We start from the raw sequence: 24,599 nt of genomic DNA on the forward strand, positions 1-24,599 counted from the left end.
TGACTCGCCCTGCCAGCGGGCGTGAGGATGGGCCTCGTAGCGAGCCTCCCGCGGCTGGGTTTGAATGTCGACGGAGAGAGCAAAGCGCCACTTCTCCTCAGGGAGTCGGGAGGAAAAGGAAGAGCAAGAGGAAGAAGACCAAAGAGAAATTGTGCTCCAGAACCCGGGAAGCTTTTCCAGAAACCGGTTGTACGGCTCTGGATCTGATCCTAAACTTCCGGATGCTTTCCAGCAGCCAGTTCAGTTCTGCTGTCAGCTTAGGTCGGGGCTACCTTGAGTTGTAAATGCCTGCTAAATCTCCGGATGGGCCCCCAGAATCTGAACCCAATTAATTGGCTAATCTTTTCAGGCCCTTGTTGGAGGTGAAGGAGTGGTAGGTTTTTGCTGCGCTCCAGGTTGTTTCCTTCGGGAATGCGGCTGTCCTCGGCGGAAGGGCAGAGGTGGACGCAGCGGCAAAAGGGCAGCTCCAGCAACATTTCTGGACTGCGGTGTCGGCGTCCGAATAAGGGGAAGGGGCTTGGTTTTAAGAGAAAGGCCAGCACAGACCCTGCCCCAGCTTTGGTTGCGCTGAAACGCCTGCCTGATCAGAAATCAATTTGGATTAGCATAAAACAGATGAGCAATGAGATAATCACGGTAAACGGAGGAGGAGGAAGAGGGAATCCAAACGAACAGCTTTGAACAAGCCACGGAATGAAATAAAGGAGGGAATAAAGATTCGAAGTATAGATGTAGCCAAGGTCCACACTGTTTTAATAGAAGTTAGGCTCTTTCCCATCTCCTATCAGTCAATCTGGCTGAAATTCGATTCCAGATATTGGGCGACTTGGCACGCTCTGCTTGCGCTCAAAATGTGTCTTTCTCCGTGGTTCCCCCCCAGCCTTGAAAAGAGAGCTGATTTCGAACAGAAAAGAAAAGCTGGGTAGGAAAATCCATACCTCTGCCTTTAATTCACTGCTTGAGCCTAACTCCCCCTGAGTCATATGGCTCTGTTCACCTCTCTTTGTCCCTTATGAATCAGAGGGTTATTGTCTGTAAAAAAAAATGCATTGTGGCCTTGAGTCAAATTTATTTCAGTCTGAATGCTACCTGCCTGAGCTGCCCCAGAAACCACCTGTTGTTCAAGTGTTTCTAAGAACAAGTCTATTTTGGAATTGAGTCCACGTAATTCTACTCAAGAACACAACCTTGGAGAATTGGGGAACACACCTCACTGTTCCCGATTAGCTGAAAAAGCATATGAGGGGCCAATTCATATATGTGAATAGGCAAAAATATGCCTTAAGGTACTGAATGGCAAAAAAAGTTTCATCAGGGTAAAAAAAAAAAAACCCCAGAAAGTCGACTGCGTGTTTTTCCTCCTTGCTGCTAACAATTTGGGATTCACAAATATTGTGCATATATGCGCGTCTTGGGTTTGGAGAAAAAGCGTGCGCGTGTGTGGGAGGCGATTTTGTGAAACAAAAATTAATGACTTCAGAAAAACGAGGAGAAAGGGGATTTTTATATCCAAACCTGGGCCATTGAACCAGTCTCGAGCATTTTAACTTGGGTGGGTGTTCGGTCCAAGGGGACTTTTCTGAGTAAATAAGGATCAGGCCTTACGAACTCAGCTCGTTAACTCTTCTTCTGGCTGGAAACAGATCTCTCGGGAACCTACGCGCTTCCCCTAGATTCCAAGTGTCCAGAATGGGATTGCAGATTGCTGATGTGTTCATGTGGAGAAGAGCGACCCCGGGAGCTGCTCAACAGAGAAGGATCTCGTCGGAAACATCACTTTTTGAAGGGGTTTTCTACGCTTTTCTTTCTTCCGACTGAAGAAATCGCGGGGAGACTGGAGGGTGGGTGGGGGGCGTCTGCAGGGAGGCGTAGGCGAGAAGCTAAGTTCAAGCAAGGGTCTCCCACGGTCGCCTTGTGAACATTGCAGTAGAGGAACAGATGCCCGGAAGGCTGTTGCTTTAAAAAGCGAGGACACCCCAAGAGAAGCGCCCCGCTTCCTTCTCCCCTGCCGGGGCCCAGTGCTTTACAAAGGTTTTTTTGTTTTTTTTCCCCCTCCAAAGGGAGGCAGAGCGCGAGCGAGCGAGCGAGCGGAGTCCCTGCGACCCTGGTCCCTTGGCGGGCCAGTTGCTGCGCTGCTGAGCAATTGGCCGAGGGTTGCTATGCTAATGAGGTGGCGACTGGGCGGTTGGTGAAAGACGAGTGGAAGAAGGGAAAAGTTTCGACCATTAGAGGGAGATCTCCGAGCGGGCACGGGAGATCGCCTCCGCCTCCGCCTCCTCCTCCGCCTCCCTCCTGCTCCAGCACTCCAGCGGGCGCGCTCTGCATGCCAGAGGAGAGCGCAAGGCAGGCGGGCAGGGCAAACAGTCTCGTCCTCTTTCTCTCTCTCTCTCTCTCTCTCTCTCTTCCTCCCTCTCTCTTCCTCCTTTTTTTTTTCTTTCTTCCTTTCCTCCTTGCTTTCTCCCCACTCTCGCGCCCTCTTGCCTCTCGCCACGCCAATCCATGAAAATGCTTTGGAAACTGACGGATAATATCAAGTATGAGGAATGTGAGGTAAGCGCTTTCCGGCGACTGGGGCAACCAGGAAAGAGGATTCCCTTCCTCCCGCCCCCGTCTCTCTCTTCTCCCAAATGAGAGAGCGAGAGAAAGAGAGAGAGAGAGAGAGAGCGAAAGAAGAAAGAAAGAAAGAAAGAAAGAAAGAAAGAAAGAAAGAAAGAAAGAAAGAAAGAAAGAAAGAATTGCCAGCTGCGATTGGGAAAACGTCTTGCAGCACCCAACGAAGCTTTGGGAGAGCAACTTCTTCACTTGCCGACTTTGGCAAATGGGGAGACGAGGGCGGGTGGACTCGAAAAGGGGCAGGCGGAGGATGCACGCCTGTGCGGTGGGTGGTTTAGAAAAGAAAAAAAAAAAGACCTTTGCTGAAGCAGACCGGGAGGGGAGCAAGAAAATACACCCACACGGATCTTCCTGCAAAGGCTCCGTATCCCAACAGCTACAGGGAAAGGGTCGAGAAGATGGAATGGATGAGCAAAATGAATGCGGAAGAGCAAAGTCACTACGAGACAAAATTAAAGTGTGTTTTAGCCAGTACCCGAGATTCCCAGGATCTCCCAAAGAGAACCACCTTATCGCTCTCAAAAGAGTTGTCTTGGATCCACAGGTCTGGTGTTGCAGACTTGAGAGATCTCTGATATGGATAGTTGTCATTTCTGCATCCAACCTCTTCTGATGCTGCTGCAGCTTCCTTCTGCTTCTCAGCCCTTTGATTAGAATTAAAGGGGGAGGAGGAAGAGGAAGAAAAGGATGGTGTTGAGAGGAAGGCAGCGTGGCTTTAAGCTCTCTTTGAAAGTCGAAAGTGGAGCCTGGTAGGCATTGCGGGTGGGAGATGCTCGGAGTAATTCAGACGGGCGTGGAGAGTAGGCAGAGATGGAGAAGCATCGCCTAAGTAAGGTGCCAAAAACAATCTGTTGGTAAATTTGTGCCCATAGGGTGCCTTGGTGATAGATCTTGCACAGGCGTATTCTATCACAGGGCAGAGTATAAGAAAATGATAAGTGTTTGGATGAATGGAAAGTGTTTATGAAAAGGCAGAGCATGGATCACTTCAGTAAAAGTAGTTTGCTAATTAAATAATCGCGTATCTTCCACGTGTTCAGAGAAAGATAAGAGTTAAATGCTAGTGTGTTCTTCTTTGTGAATTGCAAGAATGATGCTATCTTTAATTGGGTTTGAGTCTTCCAAATTTTTTGGGGAGGGGGGTCTTTGTTTCCATTCCAATCCTACCTTAGGTGTGTAGTACAAACACGAGCGCGTACATTACACTTTCGCCTTTGTTAATTCTATACACACACACTAGAATCCGGCAAGTGACACTTTGGAAGATTAATTAAGAAAACCAGCGTCGGTTGGTGTGGAGATTTATGGCTGCTTTGGGGTGGGGGGCTGGGGAAATCTGTCTATAAATGTAGAGAGAGCAGGACAGGCTCCCTCTTTCATTGAACGTGTGAATTGAGAAAGTTGCGCGGTTCTTTTCTTCCCTCAGTCATTTCGGGTGAAACCGTTCCCTTCCGCGCAGCCTTACAAAAAGCCGGGTGTGGGGATTCCCACGCTTGGGGCTTCAGAGCAAGAGATTCAGAGGTGAGACTTCCGTGGCTGGCTAGAATGGTGTTTGGGGCGAAGTGCGTGGCTGATTTTTGTCTGGGGCCAAGGGTTCGAGTGTCAGCGGCTAAAAGTAGCTAGCGGGGCTTAAAATGGATCTGGGCTATTGGAAGTTACACTTTTATTTTCCCGTTTACCCTGGGCATAACTGCACCGAGCCTCGGCGGCTTGTATTTCTAGGTAAATACGCCTGAAGCCGAACGTGGAAGATAAAGCTAAATATAATCACTCCGATTACATTTGTTTGTTTATTTATTTTAAGTTGGGCCACAGGGCAGCTTTGGAAAACTCGCAAAAGTGTTTTGATTGGCTTCCAACGTTTTTGCCAAACGCGACTGACATAGTAGTGAACTCTTACGTGCCTCCCCTTCCCCTGAATTTTTCTGTCAGGTTCCGGATTCTTCTTTTTAAAATAAAAAAAAAAACCCAACCCCAACCCAACCCAGAAGAGCCTTGATTTGGCTCCCGGTGCTTTCGGCTGCCGCGCAGCGCCCCTTTGGCTGGGGGAAACCTCGAGAGCAGCATCGGAAGGCGGATGGAGGGCAAAAAGCAGCTGGCGACAACGAAGGGTTGGGTTCCTTTCATGCCTCTGGTGACGGTGTGCTCCAGGAGTTGTGCCGAGGCCTGCTTGCTCGGCGGCAAAATGCCTGTTGTTATGATAAGCTGGCAGGAAAAGTGGAACAGGCCTGTCATTTCCCCGGATTCGCTGGCGGTGAGCTGCCCAGCCAGTTGGACGGGTTGGGCCCAGCCTGGGAGCCCGAGCTTGTCAGGGCCAGTAAAGCGGCAGTCGCCTCCCTTTTTTTCCCCTTCCCTCCCTTCCTCCCCCCCCTCTTTCGCCACCCTCTTCCCCGATCTTCAGTCCCAAAGGGGGGAAGGCTCCTCTGGGCTCCCAGGAGGCGGAGAGGAGCTCCGGAGCCCCGATTCCCTGGGGACTAAACGCCCGGGGAGACGGGATCCCACGCGCCTAGGAGGGAGGGAAGAGCCCTACTCCTCTGCTCGGGGATCCGGCCAAGGCCCGCAGCGCCTCCGCCTCCTCCTCTTCCTCTGGGCCCTGGAGTCATGGACCTGACGCAGCAGGACGCCGCCGGAGCGGAACTGCCGGGCCCGCCCGAACACAGGCGGCTGAAAGCCGGGGACCCCAAGCCGGAGCCAGAGAGCGGCAGCTCGGGGGTCAAGAACGGGGCCGGAGCCCGGCAGTTGCTAGCCCTGTCTTTTGAGGCGCCTGACTTCACCCAGCCGCCGCCGCCGCCGCCACAGCCCGAGGTGCGCCTCCCTTGCCTTGAGCTTGAGGTTCCTAGCGCGACTTCTCCACTGCTGTGCTTCCCCTTGGCTGGGGAACCCCTACTTGCTCTCTCCCATTCGCCCTTCTCGCCCACTCTGCTTCTGCAAGTTTTTCCGCATGCCTGCCCTCTTTTCCAGTTTCCTTCTCCTCGTCCTTCCTTCCTTCCTTCCTTCCTTCCTTCCTTCCTTCCTTCCTTCTAGTGCCTTTCTCCATCCCTCCTCTTTCCGCTGGTCTCTCCAGATTCTTTTCCCACCCATTCTCTCTGCACCTTCTCCCGTTCTCCCCTTACTCTGCCTGCCTTGGCTTGCCTTGCACCCACCCGTTTGCTCTCCCTGGCTCTCTTTCTCTTTCACTTCTGCCTGCCCTGCAACCTTTTAAAATGTTGCCCCTTTCCTGTGATTCGTCAGACGCAGCAACGGCATGACTCTCCCCCCCCCGTCCTCTTTTTGTCTCTCTCTCTCTCTCTCTCTCTCTCTCGCTCCCCCCCACCTCTGATTAGATACACTGATTCTTCATTCAATGGACGTCATTTAGAACAGCCTCTGCCTTGAGTTGCTTCCTCGCTTCACGCTCGATTTCCAGCCATTCTTCCCTTATTAAGTATTCGTGTAGTATTAATAGTCATGAATATCTGCTATTAGGAGTCTTAAGGAAAGCAGGCTGCAGATTCCTCTCCCTCCCTTCCTCCCTCCTCTCTCTCTCTCTCTCTCTCTCTCTCTCTCTCTCTCTCTCTCTCTCTCTCTCTCCCTCCCTCCCTCCCTCCTTCACTCTCTCTCATTTAGGAACTCACGTGCAGCAGTAAAAGGAGGGAGAGAGAGGGAGAGAAGGAGAGAGAGAGAGAGGTGGGGACCAACGCGCACACACGCACACCACCCGCAAACGGATTAAGGAACACACACACACACGCGCGCGCACCCCGACTCAACTTTGAATCGTGAACTCTCACGCCAAGGATCCGGCTCTCGCTCTTCGCTGCTGCAGAGACGTCGGGCATTCGGTTGTGGACTGATGGATTATAGGCGCGCTTGCCCAGTGCTGGCGGACAAGTCTGGGCGTTGGGGACTCGGGGTGGTTTAGACCCGGGCTCCTTCCATTGTGTGTGTGTGTGTGTGTGTGTGTGTGTGTGTGTGTGTGTGTGTGTGTGTGTGTGTGTGTGAGAGAGAGAGAGAGAGAGAGGAGAGAGAGAGAGAGAGAGAGAGAGAGAGAGAGCGTTTGTGTGCAAGAGGCAGAAAGAGAGCGAGGGACAGAGCAAGAGTACGGCTAGGAAGCGGGGCGAGCGAGCGAGACCTAAAAGAGTCCACTTTTCTCTGCCTTTTTTTTTTTTTCCTGGCCCTGACTTGGTCCCCCCGAATCCGCGCAGATGTTAGTTCACAGTTTCTCAGCGATGGTGAGTGTGCTTCAGACTTCTCTATCTGGGATGGGTTGGTGGGAACCTCGTCACCATCATGCTTTTCCCTCATCTTCTGGGGTGGGTGGGTGGGTGGGTGGGGGGGCCGGCTGGCCGGGTGTCACCTCCCGCCGAAACCTCTCCTCTCTCCGCGTCTCCCCTCTGCTCGTTTGCAAAAGCTTCCCGGGTCCTCTACTTTGGCTGCTTCAAGTAAACTACAAAAGGCTAGCCATGCTTCCACACCCGTCCATTGTGTTTTGTTTTGCTTTGCGTTTCCCCTCCCCTTCCGATTGGGTTTCACCTCTTCTTTCCGCTCTTGTCCTTTCCCGGGTTAATAACGCTCCTCGGGAGACTAAAGTCCAAGGCATTTAACAGCACTTTTATTTATTTATTTATTTATTTCCTCGCTACCTCTCCCCTCCCCTCCCCCCCCCCCCCCCCGACTTCTATTTGAATGGCTGTTAATTTCCTTGAGACGTACCTGCGGGCTATAATTTCATAATTTACCAAGCCCGGTTGTACAGAAGCAAAACCTCTTGCATCTTCCTCCTCCTCTTCGGCTTCATTTTTGTGTTTCCCAATTGTTTCTCTTAATTTTGCTGCCTTGTTATTTACGTAAAATTACGAGTTGCATGTATACGTTATATGGATGTGTGTATGTCTGTGTGCATTTACACCCGCCCATACGTACGAGGTTGAGCGTCCCGTATTATATTATGATTTGATTTCAATCAACGAAATAGTACGTTGTTTATCCATTTTGGTCCCATGCTAGATTGGTAAATGCTGACTTTTATATTTAAGTATTCCCCTCCCCCCCCAAACGCTGTTCTTTTCCATGGCATTTTGGGTGTCCTTTTCCAGGGAGGGAAAAGAAGGACTAATGCAGCAATGGTGCACTTTCACTTTTTAGAGCAAGGAAAAAGAGTATTTGTTTGCTCTATTTCACTTCTTTTTGACAATGATGCCCGTAGGCTTTTTAAAAACAAAGGTTACCCACGCCCACATACGAGCACACACAGAGAACACACGCTATTCCTCTCGAAAGAAAAAAAAAACCCCTTCTGGATCTGCTCTTAGTAGGAGAATTTTGTTCGGTTTTTTTTTTCCCTGCAGGAGTTTGGTCTTTTTCTCCCCCAGTTTGTTAACTGTTAATTCACTCAGCTCCATTTAGAGGTTTTTCTCTGCCAGACGGGAATATCTCGAAGGGTGCTTTTGACTCTAACCTGAGCGCAAATATTGTATCTCATAGTTGTTGTTTTTTTTATAGGGTGATAAACATTTGGCCTAATCCACAGTTTAATTTTGACTTCTCTTCCTCCTTCTCTTTCTCTTTCTCTCTCTGGTCTCCCCGTCCTCTTTTTCGTGTTCTTATTCATCAGGACCGCCACGACGCTACCAGCAACGGGACAGCCCGGCTACCCCAGCTGGGGAGTGTGGGCCAGTCTCCCTACACCAGCGCACCTCCGCTCTCGCATACACCGAACGCCGACTTCCAGCCCCCTTATTTCCCACCTCCATATCAGCCCATTTACCCGCAGTCTCAAGACCCGTATTCTCACGTTAACGATCCGTATAGCTTGAACCCTCTTCACGCCCAGCCTCAGCCCCAGCACCCGGGTTGGCCGGGACAGAGACAAAACCAGGACACGGGGCTTTTGCATACGCACCGCGGACTTCCCCATCAACTCTCCGGCTTGGATCCCCGAAGGGATTACCGGCGGCATGAAGATCTCTTGCACGGACCTCACGGCTTGAGCTCAGGACTAGGAGATATTCCCATTCACTCGATACCTCACTCGCTGGAAGACGTGCCGGTAAGGAGACCCGCGAGGCAGGGAGACTGGCGGCTTCCTGCCGGCTCTTTTTTTTTTTTTTCCCGTCCTCGCCCTGCCACGCTTCTTCTCCTTCTTTCCCTCCCCCGCTTCTCACCAGGGGATGGGAATTACAGTGTGCATTTCAAGCCTCCAGCACACCCTCCATGAAGGCAAGCAGCAATGGTGTCTCGCGGTTGGCAACCAGAGTTGAATTGTCTCTCGCCAATGTCTTCAGTTGCTAATGCTGAAAAATAGCTCTTTGCTTTTGTTGATGGGGAGTCGAGGGAAAAAGAGGGAAGGAGGGAAGGAAGGAAGGAAGGAAGGAAGGAAGGAAGGAAGGAAGGAAGGAAGGAAGGAAGGAAGGAAGGAGAAAGAGAGAGAGACGCCAAGATCAGAATACCCCCCTACTGACGTCGTTGGCCATGCTGCCTTGTTAGTGACAAAGCGAGGTAACTCTTAGAAAGGCTGTGTCACCTTAGAAATCCTGGCCTTCAGTCGGATTTTGGGTTGGCTTGAAAAAGAAAGCAAAAACTGATCCAAAGCTTTCTTTCCACTTCGGAGTTGCTTGTTTGGAAGGTGGGGAGGAGGAAGAGGAAGCAAAGAATGAATTGCAATTCTTCGGATTGCAAACATGGCGTAGGAAATGGTGTAGGCCCGTCACCCCCACACAGGGGAAAAAAGAACAATGTGCTGCTGTTGCTATTGTTGTTGTTATTATTTTAACTAAGATTTTGGAGCGCCTTAAATGTTTTTTTTAATATTATTATTCGGGTCAGGATCTGGTTTCTCTTATCCGCAAATATAATTTGAAAAGAAAACTGGTGTCTCTCCTCCCATCTTTTAACAGCCTAGAGCCCTTTTATAGCCAGGGGCAAGCATCATCTGAGTCTGGGTTATTTCTATATATTTTTAAAAAACCCACTCTTCTACTAAATGCAGAATTTAAACAAGCCAGTAATTTTACTCCTGCTTCTGGTGCTGGTTACATTGAATAAAATACATTTGTGGGCAAGGGGAAAGGAAGTTTCTAATATTAGCCTGGGATTTGTTTTGGTTCCCGTTACTAAAATGTCACCGCAGATTATTGGATCAAATATTATCATAGTATGTTCGCTGACAGTTTAATGGTTTCCAATTCCATGTTGCAAGGATAATTTTGCGATGGGTTCCTTTCAGAAAGAGATTTCCCCACCTCCTTTATTCCATTCCCTTTTATTAATCCACATTTGAAGAAAACGGAGGAATTCATTACAGCCCCAACTCTCTTATCCCCCCAAAAAATCGCGCTTAGGTTTTGTTTTGCAAAAAAAAAAAAAAAAAAAAAAAGGCATGCCTCGAAGTATCCATATCTCTATGGGAATTGGGCGTTTTTGAAGAAAAAAAAAAGCTACACCAGCCAGTTTCCTTTTCATTTAAAAAACAACCCCCAAAATAATACCAAGGATACCTGGTTTGGAACTAGGGTTGCTTAGAAAAAAAAAACCCAGTTTGAATCAGCACTTTTAAGTAAAAACAGTTGCACTGAAATCAGGGGGAACTTCCCCTGGTGTTTTGTTTTAGGTATCAAGTTGCAAACGATTTGATTTTGCTGGGATTTCAGTCGCGATGAGAATTGTATGTGCGAGTTTTTTGGGGGGGAATAATAAATATAGGTTATTTTACTATGCCAGCAGTTAAGAGATGTCTGGCCTGTTTTAAGAAAGGCCGTTACCAAGTAGTTTAAGATAAAAACATTTAACAGGAACACCTCCCTCTTTATTCGGGGTCGAGTATTCCCAAAGCTGATAAATCTGATCCGTTTAAAAGGGAAGGGCATTGATCTTCGAGGAAGGCGGGCGGCATCACGTTAGGATGCGTGCTTTGACAATGGAATAGAGAGCGGCCTTGCAAAGGCATCACCGTGTGCACGGAGCGAATGAAGTTCGTTGAAAACAATTGCCACGACAGGAGAGGCTATTTTTAATTTTTCTCCTGCTTATATCAATAGCTATAAGGACGGCTGCTTGATAGGAATAGTTGCTTAAGCTGAGGATCAGTATTATTTAAACATAAGTATCTCGGCGGGATTTTAAAACCTAACAGCCTTTCGTAGACTCTGTCTAGGTGAAGAAATCAGACAAATAAAAACGTTATGCCCCACTACATTATTAAATAAGTTTAAGGCTCTTTGCTTGAAGGGATATTTTCCCATATAGTTTAAAAAAAAATCCAAGAAAACGGCAGCCATAGTCATTTCTGAACATTTCTCAATTTAATTATGCTCAAATCCAGAAGCACTTTAGGCAAGTTACAAATGAGAGCATTGAGTACAATAAAACCTGTAATAAAGCAACTTCGTACCATCCACCCGGAATCATTGAGATCAGGCACAATTAACAGGAGCATAAATCCAAGGCAGAATGGAAAAATGTTAGACTCGGTATTATTGTTGGACGGAGACTTAGTGAAGGAGAGGAAGGGGGTTTGAGGTGGTGGTGGGGGTTCTCCATAGGAGCCTGTGGGGGCGCGCGCGCGCGCGCACCTGCGCGAAATAGTAGCGCTGAAGTTCGGCAGCGCGAGGGGAAATTCTCTAGCTCAGCAGCGTTAGTGCTAATTTGTAAACACAGACAGACACGTTAGATTGACTGTCAGTTTGGGAATTAGAAAACACGATTTTCATTTTACTTTCTAATCACGTCTGAAACGCAAGCGCGCGCCGTATCCGCGTGCCCAGAGTTTCAAACCTTCCGAGCAGAATTTAAAAGCAGCGGCAAACCTGCCTAGGACTAGAGGGGAGCCAGAATTGCTATGGGCTTCGGAAGCTCGTAGGGTTATCTTCCCCTCCTCTCTCTCTGTCTCTCTCACCCCAATATTCGGGATATTCCTCCCCCCCGTTTTCTGTATGCAGATATGGCACAAAAACATTCTTCTAAAATCTTATTACAGTGTTAACCTCCATTAAAAAATAGCACAAAGAGCCCGGAAAGCGTTCCCTTAAAATGCTTATTTCAGAGTGAGAGGCATTGATAGAAATTCAGTTTAAGCCGTGTGCGTTAAAAAGCAGGGTAAAATGGATAATTTATGCACATGTACTTAGGGGGTTGCCCTTAATGCAGGAAGCCTGAATTATAAGTAAGTTCAGGCATTCTTAACTAAAGGTAATTGCTATTGAAATCAACGGGACCTACTTCTGAGCAGATGCCACTAAAGGAGGACTGTCCCCAAACCTAGCCATTTCTGCTTTCCAAAGATTCTGTGCAGTGGGAACCCAGTATTTGCTTTTTAAATTCAAAAATGTCAATATAAGAAAATGAATATTATTCTATTTTTTAAAAACACCAAACTAGTTAAGATACAGGGAAATAAAGAGCTTCGCGTGTTTCTCCTGGTGTGTTTAGAAATTCATATCCCTTTTGTATTGCTTTTGTTGCAGCACGTAGAGGACCCCGGTATTAACATCCCAGATCAAACTGTAATTAAGAAAGGTAAGCCACTTCTTTAGCATTCCAAGCATGTCCTCACAAGCTTGATACCGAAGCTGAGAGAACTTACTAAAGCGATTGTTTCTCCCCCTACCCCCTCCCCGTAATTTACAACAGAGCTGAAAATGGAAAACGAAATTGACAATCTCGGTTGATAACCCTTTTACTTAATCGCACCCTCTGTATATGTATGATTATATTATCGAGCTAAACAGATCCATGTTTTAGCTGTTCCTAATGACATTGAGGTTCAGAACTGACTTCTAATTTCTTTAGTTGCCTTGAAAGTATGTTTCATTACCTAAGAAAGAGCCAATCCTGTTCAGTCCCCCCTCCCGCCCTATCCCTCTTCCTCCCCCCCCCTTCAGGTTGAGGAGATTGTTCTGGATTGTTTACATCAGAGGGCTTTGTTGTAACAAGCGAGCAGGATGGCGGAAGGGTACTCGCTTGCTTAGCCTGCTCTCTGCAACGGGGGCTGTGGTTGGCTTTTCCTATGATTTCAGCTGTTTCCTCCTGATGTCTCGTTGCACTTGTTTTTTGTCTGGAAGATAGTGTCCTCTTGTCTCCCAAACCTTGTCTGGCTTCGGAATTTCGTTGTTGGTTTTTTAAAAAAGTATTTGCAATGTTGGCAGCAGAGCAGAACGGTTGGCTTTAATTTTAAACCCTGTTCAGGGAAATGCCGGATTCTGATCATTTGGCATGAAAGGTTTGGGAAAGGATCAGTGTGGCTTTCTTACATAGTAGCTGGGTCTTGTGCTCTACAAAACAGTACTTCCGTGAAAATCTCAGCACTACACAATGAAAGCTAAAAAAATTACCCCTCCTCCCAGTCTGGAGAGTCTTTGTCACGTCAAATTAGATGTGCAAGGAATAAATCTTAAAGTGATGCTCTTTCCAAGTCGACATGATAATTGGCTCTTTTATTAGTAATCTCAAGAGTTCGTTTAACTCCTATTGTCTCTATTAGCCTCCCCAGAGCTATTAATGTCACAAGTGATCTATCCAAAACCTAGATATCCCTCCTCCACACTCCACCCTTTAACATTTGGATTAGACCTATTAAAGTGAAAATGGAAAGTATACGAGTGTAGGATGAAGGACAAGAGGAATAAACAGATGCTGATAAGAGTAAATATTTATAGTGTAACCAGGTTGGAACATAATGCCAGGTCCATTTGCCTCCAAACAAGGCTGCCCTTATTTTTCAGTGATGTTAGCCAAACTGAACATGCAAAAAGATTTGGGAGAATTTTACCCTTCTCTTGCACATTATTTTAATAATGCCCTAGAACTTTGTCATTAGGGGAAAAGTGAAAGTTGTGTCAAGGAAGTTTCTTTTCTCTTTGAGAAGCAGATGGTAGTAAGGAGGTAGACAAAAGTGTATCCATTTTCCTTTATTTTGTTTCGGGGTAATTGTTACTTAAAGAAAATTGTACTATTACCTTTGAAAACAGTAATGAAAATACCTCTTTGGCGCCTCTCCTTCCAATATAAAAAGTTGCAATTGCAGAAAATGTGACATCTAATTCAATTACTTTGAAACTATTCAATTGGAAGTACTAGGGGCTACTCTAGTACAAATTAAGCCCGTAGTTGTGTAGCTTGTAGCATTACATCCCCCAAAACAAGCGAAGGTATATTATGTGGTTGTCCTTTACAAATATTAGCAATAGGGAATACGTCTTCTTCCCGTATCCTTCACGATTTAAGGCCCCGTATCCTTAAGATTACAGGCGAACTGCTGTTCCTAGAATAATTTAGGACAAGAGGAGGTAATTTTAACCCCACCTCTTCTCCCTACCCGTGGAAAATCCTTAATTTTGATCCAATCCCGATTTGGTCTTTCAATGGGGGAGGGGGGGGCTGTGAAGTAGCCAATCCAGACGTTGAAAACTCGTCTTCTGTGCTTCTGCCTGAAAAGATTCGCTTACTTTTTTTTTTTTAAGATTACCCAAAGTACGTAAAAGCTAGATTTTTTAAGCAAGGGCTCGGAGTCCTCCCCCACCTTCCCTTTCTCCCTCGTGTCCCCCTCCCCCTTCCCCCCAGACACTGAAAATTTTAAAATCGAGGTTCTCCACGAAGGTCATCTGTGGCTGGGTCAAGTGATGTGTGTAGTCCCCGCCAAGTTGCTGCGGAAAGGAAATTGGTATATTCCACCCTCCCTCTCCCCAATTTGTAAGCGTGTTTCCCAAGTTCTCCTGGTCCGAAGTCGATGCTGCCGAGTGTGGACGATGCGTAGACGCGAGAGAGGGAGGTCTGGGGTGGATGGTGCTGGCCGGCTCGGTTGGTGGCCTTCAAAAAAAAAAAAAAAAAAGAAAGAAAAAAAAAGGCGGAGGATGAGGAAATGGAGGAAGGGCCCCCCAGCCTCGGGGCTACCCCTTATTCCAAAAAGCTTCCCCCCTTTTCCCCCCCGGTCATTCTCGTTGTTGCCCATCTGCCATCATCTCTCAGCCACCTTTCCTGGCTTGTTTTCATCCCCCTTCCCCCACTCCTGTCATCGCCCACGCCTTCCCCCCCCCCCCCCCACGTTTCCCAAGCCTGCCGCCCCACCATCGCCTCAGGCTCCTTAGCAGCTGCTAATCCCTTCAGCGTTTGTGCACTAACGCGGCTCTGCCTTCCCTCGGCCTCCCTTCTACCCCCCCACCTTTCCCCCTCCCTCTGCAGGCCCCGTGTCCCTCTCCAAGTCTAACGCCAACGCCGTCTCCTCCATCCCCATCAACAAGGACGCGCTCTTCGGCGGCGTGGTGAATCCCAACGAGGTCTTCTGCTCGGTGCCCGGCCGCCTGTCTCTGCTCAGCTCCACCTCCAAATACAAAGTCACCGTGGCAGAAGTGCAGAGGCGCCTGTCCCCGCCGGAGTGCCTCAACGCGTCTCTGCTGGGCGGAGTGCTACGGAGGTGAGGCGGCCCGACGTTAGCCTGGGCTTCTCAGACGCGCGCGAAGACAACTGAGGAGGGGAAAAAGCCGGCCCCGGATTCGGTGCGAGAGGCAATGTGGCGGGAAGGGAGCCCATTGGCAGAGAGGGGTGGGCACGTGGTTGCGGTGTTCCGCCTCAGCCAATCGTCTTTCCCCAAAGGCTCCAGCTCCCACCTCTTCTACCTCCTGTCTATTGTTTTAATTTCTCACAGTGGATATGCTACCCCACGCTTTTAAACCCCTCCCCCCCCCACCTCACCCCGCGCACATCTTCATTTTTCCCTCCCTCCAAAGCTGCTTTTCTCCTTTTTTTATATTTTTTTACAGAAGGCAGCTGCTGTTACTAGGAGGAGAAATAAAGCCTTTCTTTCCAATATCCCCAAATGCCACTTCGTCAATTATCTGCTGCAACCTTCTGGGCTCCCTCAGACATTGCTGGTTTTAACTTCTGCTCCACATTTTTTTTTTTTTAAAAACACCATATTTGTTTTGTTTTTCACTTCATGGTGCTTCTCCTGGCTCATTCATTCATGTTTATTTTTCACTGTAAGGGTTAACAGATTTTGAAAAGAAAGGACTGTTGAGAGTTTCTTGTGTTAAGTGTTTTCTCATAATTCCCTCACATTAATTTCTTCAGTAATCATTTCCCCTTGTTTAAAAATTTGGTGGAGTTAATGGGAATATACCTCAAAGCTCCATGTTTTGAAATCAGAGCCACAACTTTTCCACATTTTCCTTTAAAAATGATTCTAGGATCTTTGGGGTTTTTTTTTTTTACTATTCCCTTCAAGTCTCTAAACCTTACATTTGAGTTTCAGATGTTCTTTTAGAATAGACAATATGAAAGAAGCTACCTATATTCTCAATATTAAATCTGCACCTGAAACAAAATGACAGCATGAACAAGCCATTTCAAAGGATTGTGACTAAAAAAATTACCAAATATGAATGGCAATATATTTATTGAAAATGCAGTGACAAATTAGAATAATTAGTATTAAGAGTTTTCATTGCTGTCATTATCTGTAGTCTGGACCATAATACAGCAAAGCATCACTTATCTGTGGAAATTAGGCTGCATTCAGTTAAAAGAAGGCAGCATGTCCTGTTAATGAGACTCACTCATACAGTCAACATCAGCAATCATAGGAAGGACCCTTTAGTGTAGCAAGGTCACTCATCCTAGTGTAGCATGTTGAAAGCTCATACACACCAGCTGAGGGCACTGCCAGCATTACTTTCCTGAGGAAGGCCAGTGCAAGAGGGGAATTTGACTAGGAACACATTTATGAGAAAGTCATTTTTAAAAAAATCTCATACTAGTGTGCAGGATAAGAGAGATCTTTCCTGTTTAATCTGAATGTAGTACTGTATAATGAAAGGCAAATGATGATTGTAAATCTTACATAATGCAAGGAAATCAGGCTAAAAATACATCGCCCATTGGTTCAAAACTATGCAAAAACCTCACAGCTATATGCTTGATCATAATATATAAATATATTTTATAACCTTGTGAGTGTAATTGGTGTTCACATATGATTTGTAGCTGATATTGTAAGAATACAAAAGATTTAATGTTTAACATGCGTAATTTTAGTGAATTATATATTTCAATGAATCTTGCACAGAAGTGTATAACTCTAATTATAAGCCCCCAAATTTAATTTTTTCCTAAACTTACTAAATTATTTTAATAAGCATTTATAGATTTCTGGCAAAGTATCTGAAAAAGTTGCACTATGAACCTGAAGGTACTTATGTATTAAGTGCTGTTGTTTTTTAATGTGTGGAACAGGGCAAAATCAAAAAATGGAGGGAGATCTTTGAGAGAAAAACTGGACAAAATAGGATTAAATTTGCCAGCCGGGAGACGTAAAGCTGCTAATGTTACCCTGCTGACATCACTAGTGGAGGGTAAGTGATGGCTTTTTGGCAGTAGGAAAGGCATTATTTGGAAATGTTTCTTTTTGTTAGCTGAGGAAAACAAACCATGTGGACCCTGAAATGTTTATGCATATTGTATAATTTAAATCATTATTGGTCAATGTGACCTTTTCCTCTTGTATTTTTTTTTTTAAAAAAGGGACTCTCAGCCAAAATCCATTGATGTCAAAACATTGGATGTGGCTTTATTGATATTTATTTGGGTTTAAACCCTTGCAATGCATTTCAGAGTTGGATGCTAAATCTCAGTGAAATGAATGTAACCAAATTGGCATGCAGTGTAATGCTTCATTTTAACTGGGTTGCTAGTTGATTGATCACTTGGATTAAAAAGTAGGCCTGAAAACATTAACAGAATAAACATAACTAATGGATTAATTTATTAATCACTGATTGACATGGTAGATTTTAATTGGATTTTAATCAGTGTAATCCCAAGTGAAAGGGGCAAAATAGTGACATGTACAATTATTGTATATATCTTGATTTATATAACAAGGATTTGGGTTATGATGATTTTCCATACAATGTGTGACTTGACTGAATTACTTTCTTAAAAGAAACTGCTGCTCTTCAACAGCATCTCAACATTTAATAGATTAATTATCATGCTAAGACGTATAATTGAGCTAAAATTTATAAACTAGTAGAATTAAAAAACATAGTCATGCTGAAGATTATTTAGTCCATTTATCACACAAGATAGTTGCTCCTTAAATGCATGTTATTGTAAATGTTTAAGAAATGAATGGATTTTAATATTTATAAATATATTAAATACAAATAATTCATCTATATTATATAGTTAAGATCCAATTATAAGCCCTATAAAATCCAGACTGAAAATCAAATTAAATGTGAACAATATTAGTCACTTCAAATTCTACAACCATGCCTTTGAAGTCCATAGATTTATTGCATTATTTCTGCTGAAGCGAATATAGCTTAAATAACTCAAAATGACTCCTTAGTTATAGACAGTATAACATCAATCCAGAGAAACATTAAGAATATAAGGATGATTTCTGAGAGCAAGTCACTATTATATGAGTAACGGCTTTAAAAACACTGTCTTTGGGTGAAAATGTTAATTGTTTCATTAATTGAATCCCAAATAATGTGTTTTGTTTAACTTTGGTTTTATTTTTATTCTGTTTAGCTCTGTCCTTATTTTCTAGTGTCTTCAGAGTTGAACAGAATATGTCTATGCACATATATAGTGGCCTACCAAATATGGAAACATTGTTCAGATTAAAAAAAATATAAAACGTACTATATCTATTCCTGATTCTCTGTCTTTATGCTTGATAATGGTACAACAGATACAGAATGACTGCCAGCATTACTGGCAGCATGACCACTAAGGAATTACCATCTCTGCTAGTTGCTTCAGAAACTAACTATATGAGTAGTTTTAGACCAACAGATGGGGGGTGGGGGTGGGGATGGGGATGGAAGAAATCTGTTTAGAAATGAGATCAGGAATATTTTTTATTTTGGCACATAAAAAGCATGCTGCATTTATGTGCTGTAATAGGTAGGCTGGAAGTTTATTGGACCTAACAACACTTAAGATCTGTTTCCAGTGCTCAGGATCTAATTCTTTGCACATTAATAAACATTAAAAAGTTAAATCCTATAGCTACCTTAAGCTACAACTCTTCTATTTTAAGCTACATACCAGTAGCTTATTTATATTTAAATCATTTTGACATCTGCATTTGAAAAATATAGAACATTAACTTCTTGAATTAATTTGGGAATCCTTGACCTAAACCATGATTTAATAGTGTCCTAATCTTACTGCAAGGTTCTGATCTCCTCTTTGCTTGGTATAATTAAGCAAAATAGAAATGCTTTATTTTCCTCCTATTTTAATTGTGAAAAGAGGATGGGTGAATGTGCTGTTTGAACATTAAGAAGTCAAAAGGGGTGGACGTGTATCTTCCTTTATGTTAAAATAGTTATAAAGTTTATAATGAGAACAAGAAATGCAAGGGGCATGCTAAATTGAGAATTACTTTGTAGTAGCTATTGACCCAAGGAAGTTGATACAAACTGTCCTATACATGCAGTCTTCACTAGGTTTTAATTTTGAGGTCTTTAACCTTGATTTTGGTTATGTAGAGTGAATTTTAAGTCATTCTTCATGCCAAGTTAGCTTTAGTTTTGCTTACTATCAGTTTATAGCCATCTTTTCTCCTTTTTTTGCTTTCTTTCTTTTTTTTTAAGTTCAAATAAGTGAAGCTACAGCATTATAAAAAAATGCCAGCTGCCACTGAAAGTCCACCAAGGAGTCTTGCCATTAATAAATAGTGTACTTAAATGCCACCAGCAACTAATGGGTAATCAAGGAAAGCAAAAGAAACTTTACAAGTAGCTGAAGAAAAAACAGGAGAGCAGGAAAAAAGGGGGAAGGGGAAAGGAGATAAATGCTAATATCGTGATGTTAGGGAATATTTTAAACGTTTAATAAAACCTATAATTTCAAAGGAGCGTTCTTTTTTTTAAAATCACGGTTTGATCATCATATTACGATGAAGAGAAACACAGGAATAAGGCTAATGCATAGATAAACTAATAATAGTGGCTAATTTTTCCCCCTCTCAAGAGATAATAGACGATTGTTTGGGTTGTGGTCCTTACGCGATGAAGCCGCTTCCAAAGTCCTGTTATTGTTTATGATCCGCTCCATTTTATGGAAACAAGCTCCGTGGACTGAGGCTTTGAAGCTCTAATTGGCGCATGCGTTCTTCCGGACCTCGAGCTAATGGCAGGAAGCCCTGCGGTGAAAACCAACTGGTTCAGGAAATTAAAACCAAAGATTTGAAAATCAACAAAACAGACAGTCTCAATGGAATGACCCTAAAATTCTTATGGTTAATCGTTTGAAAAGGGGGGGGGGGGAGAGGAAGGGAAGGAAGGATAATTATATGCAATCAAGTTAAATTTTAAGCACTTAACTATTTAATGCAGTCTACGGGGTGGGGATTGAAATAATGATCAATGATCAATATTAATCTCTAGGAACAGAATAATTATATGTTTTGTATGTTTTTCTTTTCTGTGTATATACATAATGTATTCCCGTAATGTAATATAAACTAAAAGCACAACTAGAAACATAATTAAACTTTACAAAATAGAGATAAAATACTTGGGACACTTTTGTTAGTGTGTTAAATAAAATGCCATAAATATATTGCAATATAATTTAGGACTAAAAGCTGACTACCTGCACCACTTTATGAATTGCTTAATCTACCGCCCCCAAAGGATTCTTTAGGATCACTATTAACACGCTCGTAGTTTGATATAAAGCAATGCATTTGACTGCGGCCCCCACCCCACTCCGTAGCAATTTATTACCTTCAGGAAATTTCTTTAGCACACTGAGATATTATTCTTTTCTAAAACAGCGATTTACTAGTAGATTGCAAAGTGCCAGTTAATCTTGATTGACTGGATATCACGTGAAGAACCCAAAGATGCACCTAGCAAAGTCTAATAACAAATCCCATAGATTTGTTGGCACGAGTTCCCACCTTCCTGTCGCCCGCTTATGCTTTGGGTATTAATTATGTATTTCCTCCCAATCCACATTTCAGGAGAAGCCGTGCATCTCGCGAGAGATTTTGGTTACGTCTGTGAAACAGAATTTCCTGCCAAAGCAGTAGCTGAATTTCTCAACCGGCAACATTCCGATCCAAACGAGCAAGTCACAAGAAAAAACATGCTTCTAGCAACGAAGTAAGACTTTTTACCTCTGCGGAATATTCCTAAGGAAGATTTTGTTTATTATGTTTGGTTGTGCGCTGAGCTTTTCCTCTGGTGCATTTACATTTGTTTGCTGCGGATATATTATTCTCCGTACCTGCGTGATTGCCTTGGCGAGGTAACTAAAAAGTACACAATTCCTCATCGAGGGGGAAACGATATTATTGCCAATGACGCTATTGTTGAAATCAAGCAGACGTATGAGAATGATTCCCCCACCCTCCCTGCAATGGTGTTACTGGAGGCGTTCAAATGGGAAGAAAATGGCATATTATAATGGCGAGGCTCTAGATTTATCAGAGAGTAAGCCCTGTTAAGTATAGTGGGATTTATTTTGAGGATTGTAGACAAGGTTGCATAGTTATTTGGAAGTAAGTAAAATTGATCTCAATGGAACTTACATGCTGAATAAAAATGCTGAAGATTGATTAACTGTGAATTCAGGTATTAAAAGTATTTCACTTCTAAGCAACTAAAATGCCAGTGGGGGTTTATTTTAAGAGAAAGACTCTAGGGATAGCTTAATAGAAAAGATATTCAATATTCAGGTTAGGTGGTGGGGGAAGAGGAGAAGGAACTCTCAATTATTGTAAATGATGTGTTTGCTGGAAATTAAAATGCTTTCCCCCTCGTAGTAGTTAATTACAGATGGTGATTCACCAAAGAACAGTGGGCCAGAGGGCACCCAGTTATTGGGAGAGATATACAGCTGAAATATGTCTCAATACTTCCCTTTAGAAACTCAATTGCTGCCATATATATGCTCCCAGTTTTTTCCCCCTCCTCTGCTGGCAGTTTATTTAGATACTGGTATGGATCTAATTTCTGAGTGGATCCCTTTATTCCAGTGCTTTGTGACCTACATAAACAGTACTGCATCTTTCTAATGCCACCAAATCTTATATGAAATGAGAGTCCTGGGATTGATAAACTAAAGAAGTAGCTTTGAGAACTGTTCACTGTTCAATTGGAGTTTTGTTTTGTCCATAAAATTATGGTAACCCTCACACTTTATTGTCAATTTGCTTGCTGAGAATAATGGAACTTTTTGTAAACATATGTAGAGGGTCCTAAGTGGAAAAAAAAGAAAAGAAAAAAAGTGTGTGTATTGAGATCAATGCAACTTACTTTCAAGAAAAATTACAATCTTATGGTAATACTTAGACCTAAAAAATAACTGTTGATTTAAAGCCAGAAGACTAGACATGAATGTTAATTACAGAATTTGTAATTAACAAGTTTGATGGGGTAAACAGTGGGTTATTACTCTGGAGGAAGGAAGTGGGAGATGTGTTTTGTATCAAGGAGAAATGTGTATGCTTGTGTGATTTCCATAGAACTGACATTTTTCATGTGATTATGAAAATGGGGATGTATATGAGAGGAAAGAGTTAAATTAAAACAGAGAGCTGTATTGAGTATGACAGAGAAACTTCAGATATCAGCATCAGTAAATAAATGTGAGGGCATATTGGGATGAAGAATATATTTGGTGCAAACTGCTGTTCCAATAATTATTGATACAGTAGTAGCTTTGTATTGTATTTTCATATTTTTCAGACAGTAATCTATAACTGCTATCCTTTGGATGAAATAAAGACATGGTCCTCATTTTTGGACACATAGCTAGACACATAGTTTAAGGGATTAGTAACACCCTATAGGTATCTAATGTACTTGTATGTAATACATGCACATGCAGAGAGAGGGAAGGACAGAGGGAGGGAGGGGGAGAGAGAGAGGGAGGGAGAGAGATAAATGTGGGAAAAAGATTCTAGATGCCACAAGATAAGAGGGTGATCTAGTGTAAAAATGCATCTGTGTGTTGAAAGACAAAAAAGGAAAATATTGTTCCTGGAAAAAATGGATGTAAATCAGTGCAGAGGAGAAGCCAGGGAGATGAGAGAAAGAGAAAGGCTGTTATATTGATGCCAATATTTCTATATAGGGCATCAGCGGTGCAGAACTGAAAGAACGGGTAAAAGAGTAGAGATCCTTTCTGTGTGTGCATGTATGATTTTGCTGTGGAGGCAACTGACTCCTTGGCTCGCCTGCTTGCTGACAAGACTGGCTTATTTTCCTCCCTCCCCTTCTCTCTGCTCCATTTATGCTGCAGACAGATCTGTAAGGAGTTCACCGACCTGCTGGCTCAGGATCGATCTCCACTGGGGAACTCTCGGCCCACACCCATTCTGGAGCCGGGCATCCAGAGCTGCCTGACCCACTTCAACCTCATCTCTCACGGCTTTGGCAGCCCTGCTGTGTGCGCAGCAGTCACTGCCCTGCAGAACTATCTCACCGAGGCGCTCAAGGCCATGGACAAAATGTACCTCAGCAACAATCCTAATAGTCACACAGATAACAGCACTAAAAGCGGCGACAAAGAAGAGAAGCACAGAAAATGAGGATTTTCTTCTTGCAGCCCCAACCAGACGAGCCAGCCTGGCCCTCCCTCCCCTTCCTCCTCACCCTGAGGCTACAGCAAGAGAAGCTCAGAAATCTGTCCCAGCCTATTCACTCAGGAGGACCGGCTAATTCACATCTCTTTCACTCCCCTACCCACCATTCTCCTTTTTCTTCTCTCCTCTCCTTCCCTACCTCCATCACTTCCCAGTTCATTTCCAGTTGCTACCCAGTTTGGAGCCCAGAAAACAAAGGTGGTGATTGGGCCATCCTAAGAGGAAAAGGAAAAAAAAACATTTTTTTGTCGTCTGTGTGAACTTTTATTATTTTTAACAAAAATAAATAAACTGATAAAAATAAAGCAACTTTTTTTTTCTAAAAAAAGAGAAAGAACTAAGTTTAAAGGTTAATAATTAATGAAATGTGGAAAAACAAAAACAAATGAGCTTCATCGGACTGGATCACCACCTTCTCTTATACAAACTTCCGTTTAAGATTGTAGCCATATTTAAACAAAACAAAACAGGAAAGAAAGGATAATGATGATGATGATGATGACATTTTATCAGTATTGTGAATAAACTTGAACACAAACCACATGCAGTTCCATGTCATGTCTTCAGTTTTAGCACCTCTCTCCTGCCAAGGTAAAGCGACTAATTTGAACTTTCTTATGGTGACACCGATTCATAGTACTTCTATAAGGGAATCAGTGTTCTGTATGTATATATTTATTTATGTGTAATTTAATGGGAACTGTAAATATGGTGAGTCTGTTTGAAGCTTTTTTTATTATTTATCTGGTGATCTCGTTTACCTCTTGTTTAGTGGGTTTTTAAGTCTTTCCCATCTTAGTTCCATCACTGTGGTTCATAGTTACTTATTTAGAAAAGGGGAGGGGAGTTTTTTAAGGGGAGGTGGGGTGGTATTTTCTGGGATTCATCACTTCAGCCCTGTTGTAGCATGTTATAAAAAGGCGACAATAAAGCAGCTAAGCGATTGAAGCAACTTGGATTTTTACAAATATATTATTAACATGATACTTAATTTCCACATTGATAAAGGAAAATAAATCAACCGTCCAACCCAGACCAACCACCACTGAAATAATTTAGATTCCCCTTCCAAAAACATTTTTTCCGCATGTTGATAATTTTTAACAAATCTTTGTATGCTGTGGCTTTAAAAAAGTTTATATCCAGGGTCTTTCTATTGAAAGCATAATCAGAGCAATAAGTTGATATCATCTATTAAGATAAAGAACTGGGGATATTCACTTCCCTCTCCCCTTTTTCATTTTGAGTTGCCTTTTGGTTCAAAGAACTTCCATACATTGGGGACCACCTGGTATCCTCTATTTCCACCGGCCATATTGGAAGCAGTTACAGTTGTATTGTATTGAGTTGTGCTGGCAGTAGTTTCCATGCCTGTCAATGTATCATAGTCCTTTGTTGC

The 24,599-nt window shown here is 43.6% G+C and overlaps 1 protein-coding gene across 4 annotated transcripts; it reads left to right on the plus strand.

Annotated features, from left to right (window-relative positions):
* The first annotated feature begins 2,484 nt into the window (after window positions 1-2,484).
* On the plus strand, window positions 2,485-23,649 carry TFAP2A (transcription factor AP-2 alpha). 4 transcript variants are annotated; one of them, XM_070942512.1, is made up of 8 exons: window positions 2,485-2,550; window positions 6,798-6,824; window positions 8,207-8,641; window positions 12,054-12,105; window positions 14,767-14,998; window positions 16,816-16,934; window positions 20,573-20,714; window positions 22,858-23,649. In XM_070942512.1, the coding sequence occupies exons 1-8, from the start codon at window positions 2,500-2,502 to the stop codon at window positions 23,144-23,146; spliced, it is 1,347 nt and encodes a 448-aa protein (XP_070798613.1). In that variant the 5' UTR covers window positions 2,485-2,499; the 3' UTR covers window positions 23,147-23,649. The 4 variants fall into 4 exon arrangements, with proteins under 4 accessions (XP_070798613.1, XP_070798616.1, XP_070798615.1 ...); XM_070942515.1 differs by lacking the exon at window positions 6,798-6,824 and having other exon boundaries at window positions 2,494-2,543; window positions 8,197-8,641; XM_070942514.1 differs by lacking the exon at window positions 6,798-6,824 and having other exon boundaries at window positions 2,500-2,550.
* The last annotated feature ends 950 nt before the right edge of the window (window positions 23,650-24,599 follow it).

The sequence above is a fragment of the Pituophis catenifer genome, unplaced genomic scaffold (genome assembly GCF_029215685.1).
Source record: "Pituophis catenifer annectens isolate HBS135680 unplaced genomic scaffold, rPitCat1.0.hap2 SCAF_3, whole genome shotgun sequence".
NCBI lineage: Eukaryota > Metazoa > Chordata > Lepidosauria > Squamata > Colubridae > Pituophis > Pituophis catenifer.

What these genes read in the sequence shown, in the direction of transcription:
- TFAP2A (XM_070942513.1), top strand. Translation starts at nt 5,215, where the DNA reads ATGGACCTGACGCAGCAGGACGCCGCCGGAGCGGAACTGCCGGGCCCG. An exon ending in TCAAACTGTAATTAAGAAAG is followed by an intron (nt 12,106 to 14,766) that starts GTAAGCCACTTC and finishes CTCCCTCTGCAG; the next exon opens with GCCCCGTGTCCCTCTCCAAG. An exon ending in AACATGCTTCTAGCAACGAA is followed by an intron (nt 20,715 to 22,857) that starts GTAAGACTTTTT and finishes TTTATGCTGCAG; the next exon opens with ACAGATCTGTAAGGAGTTCA.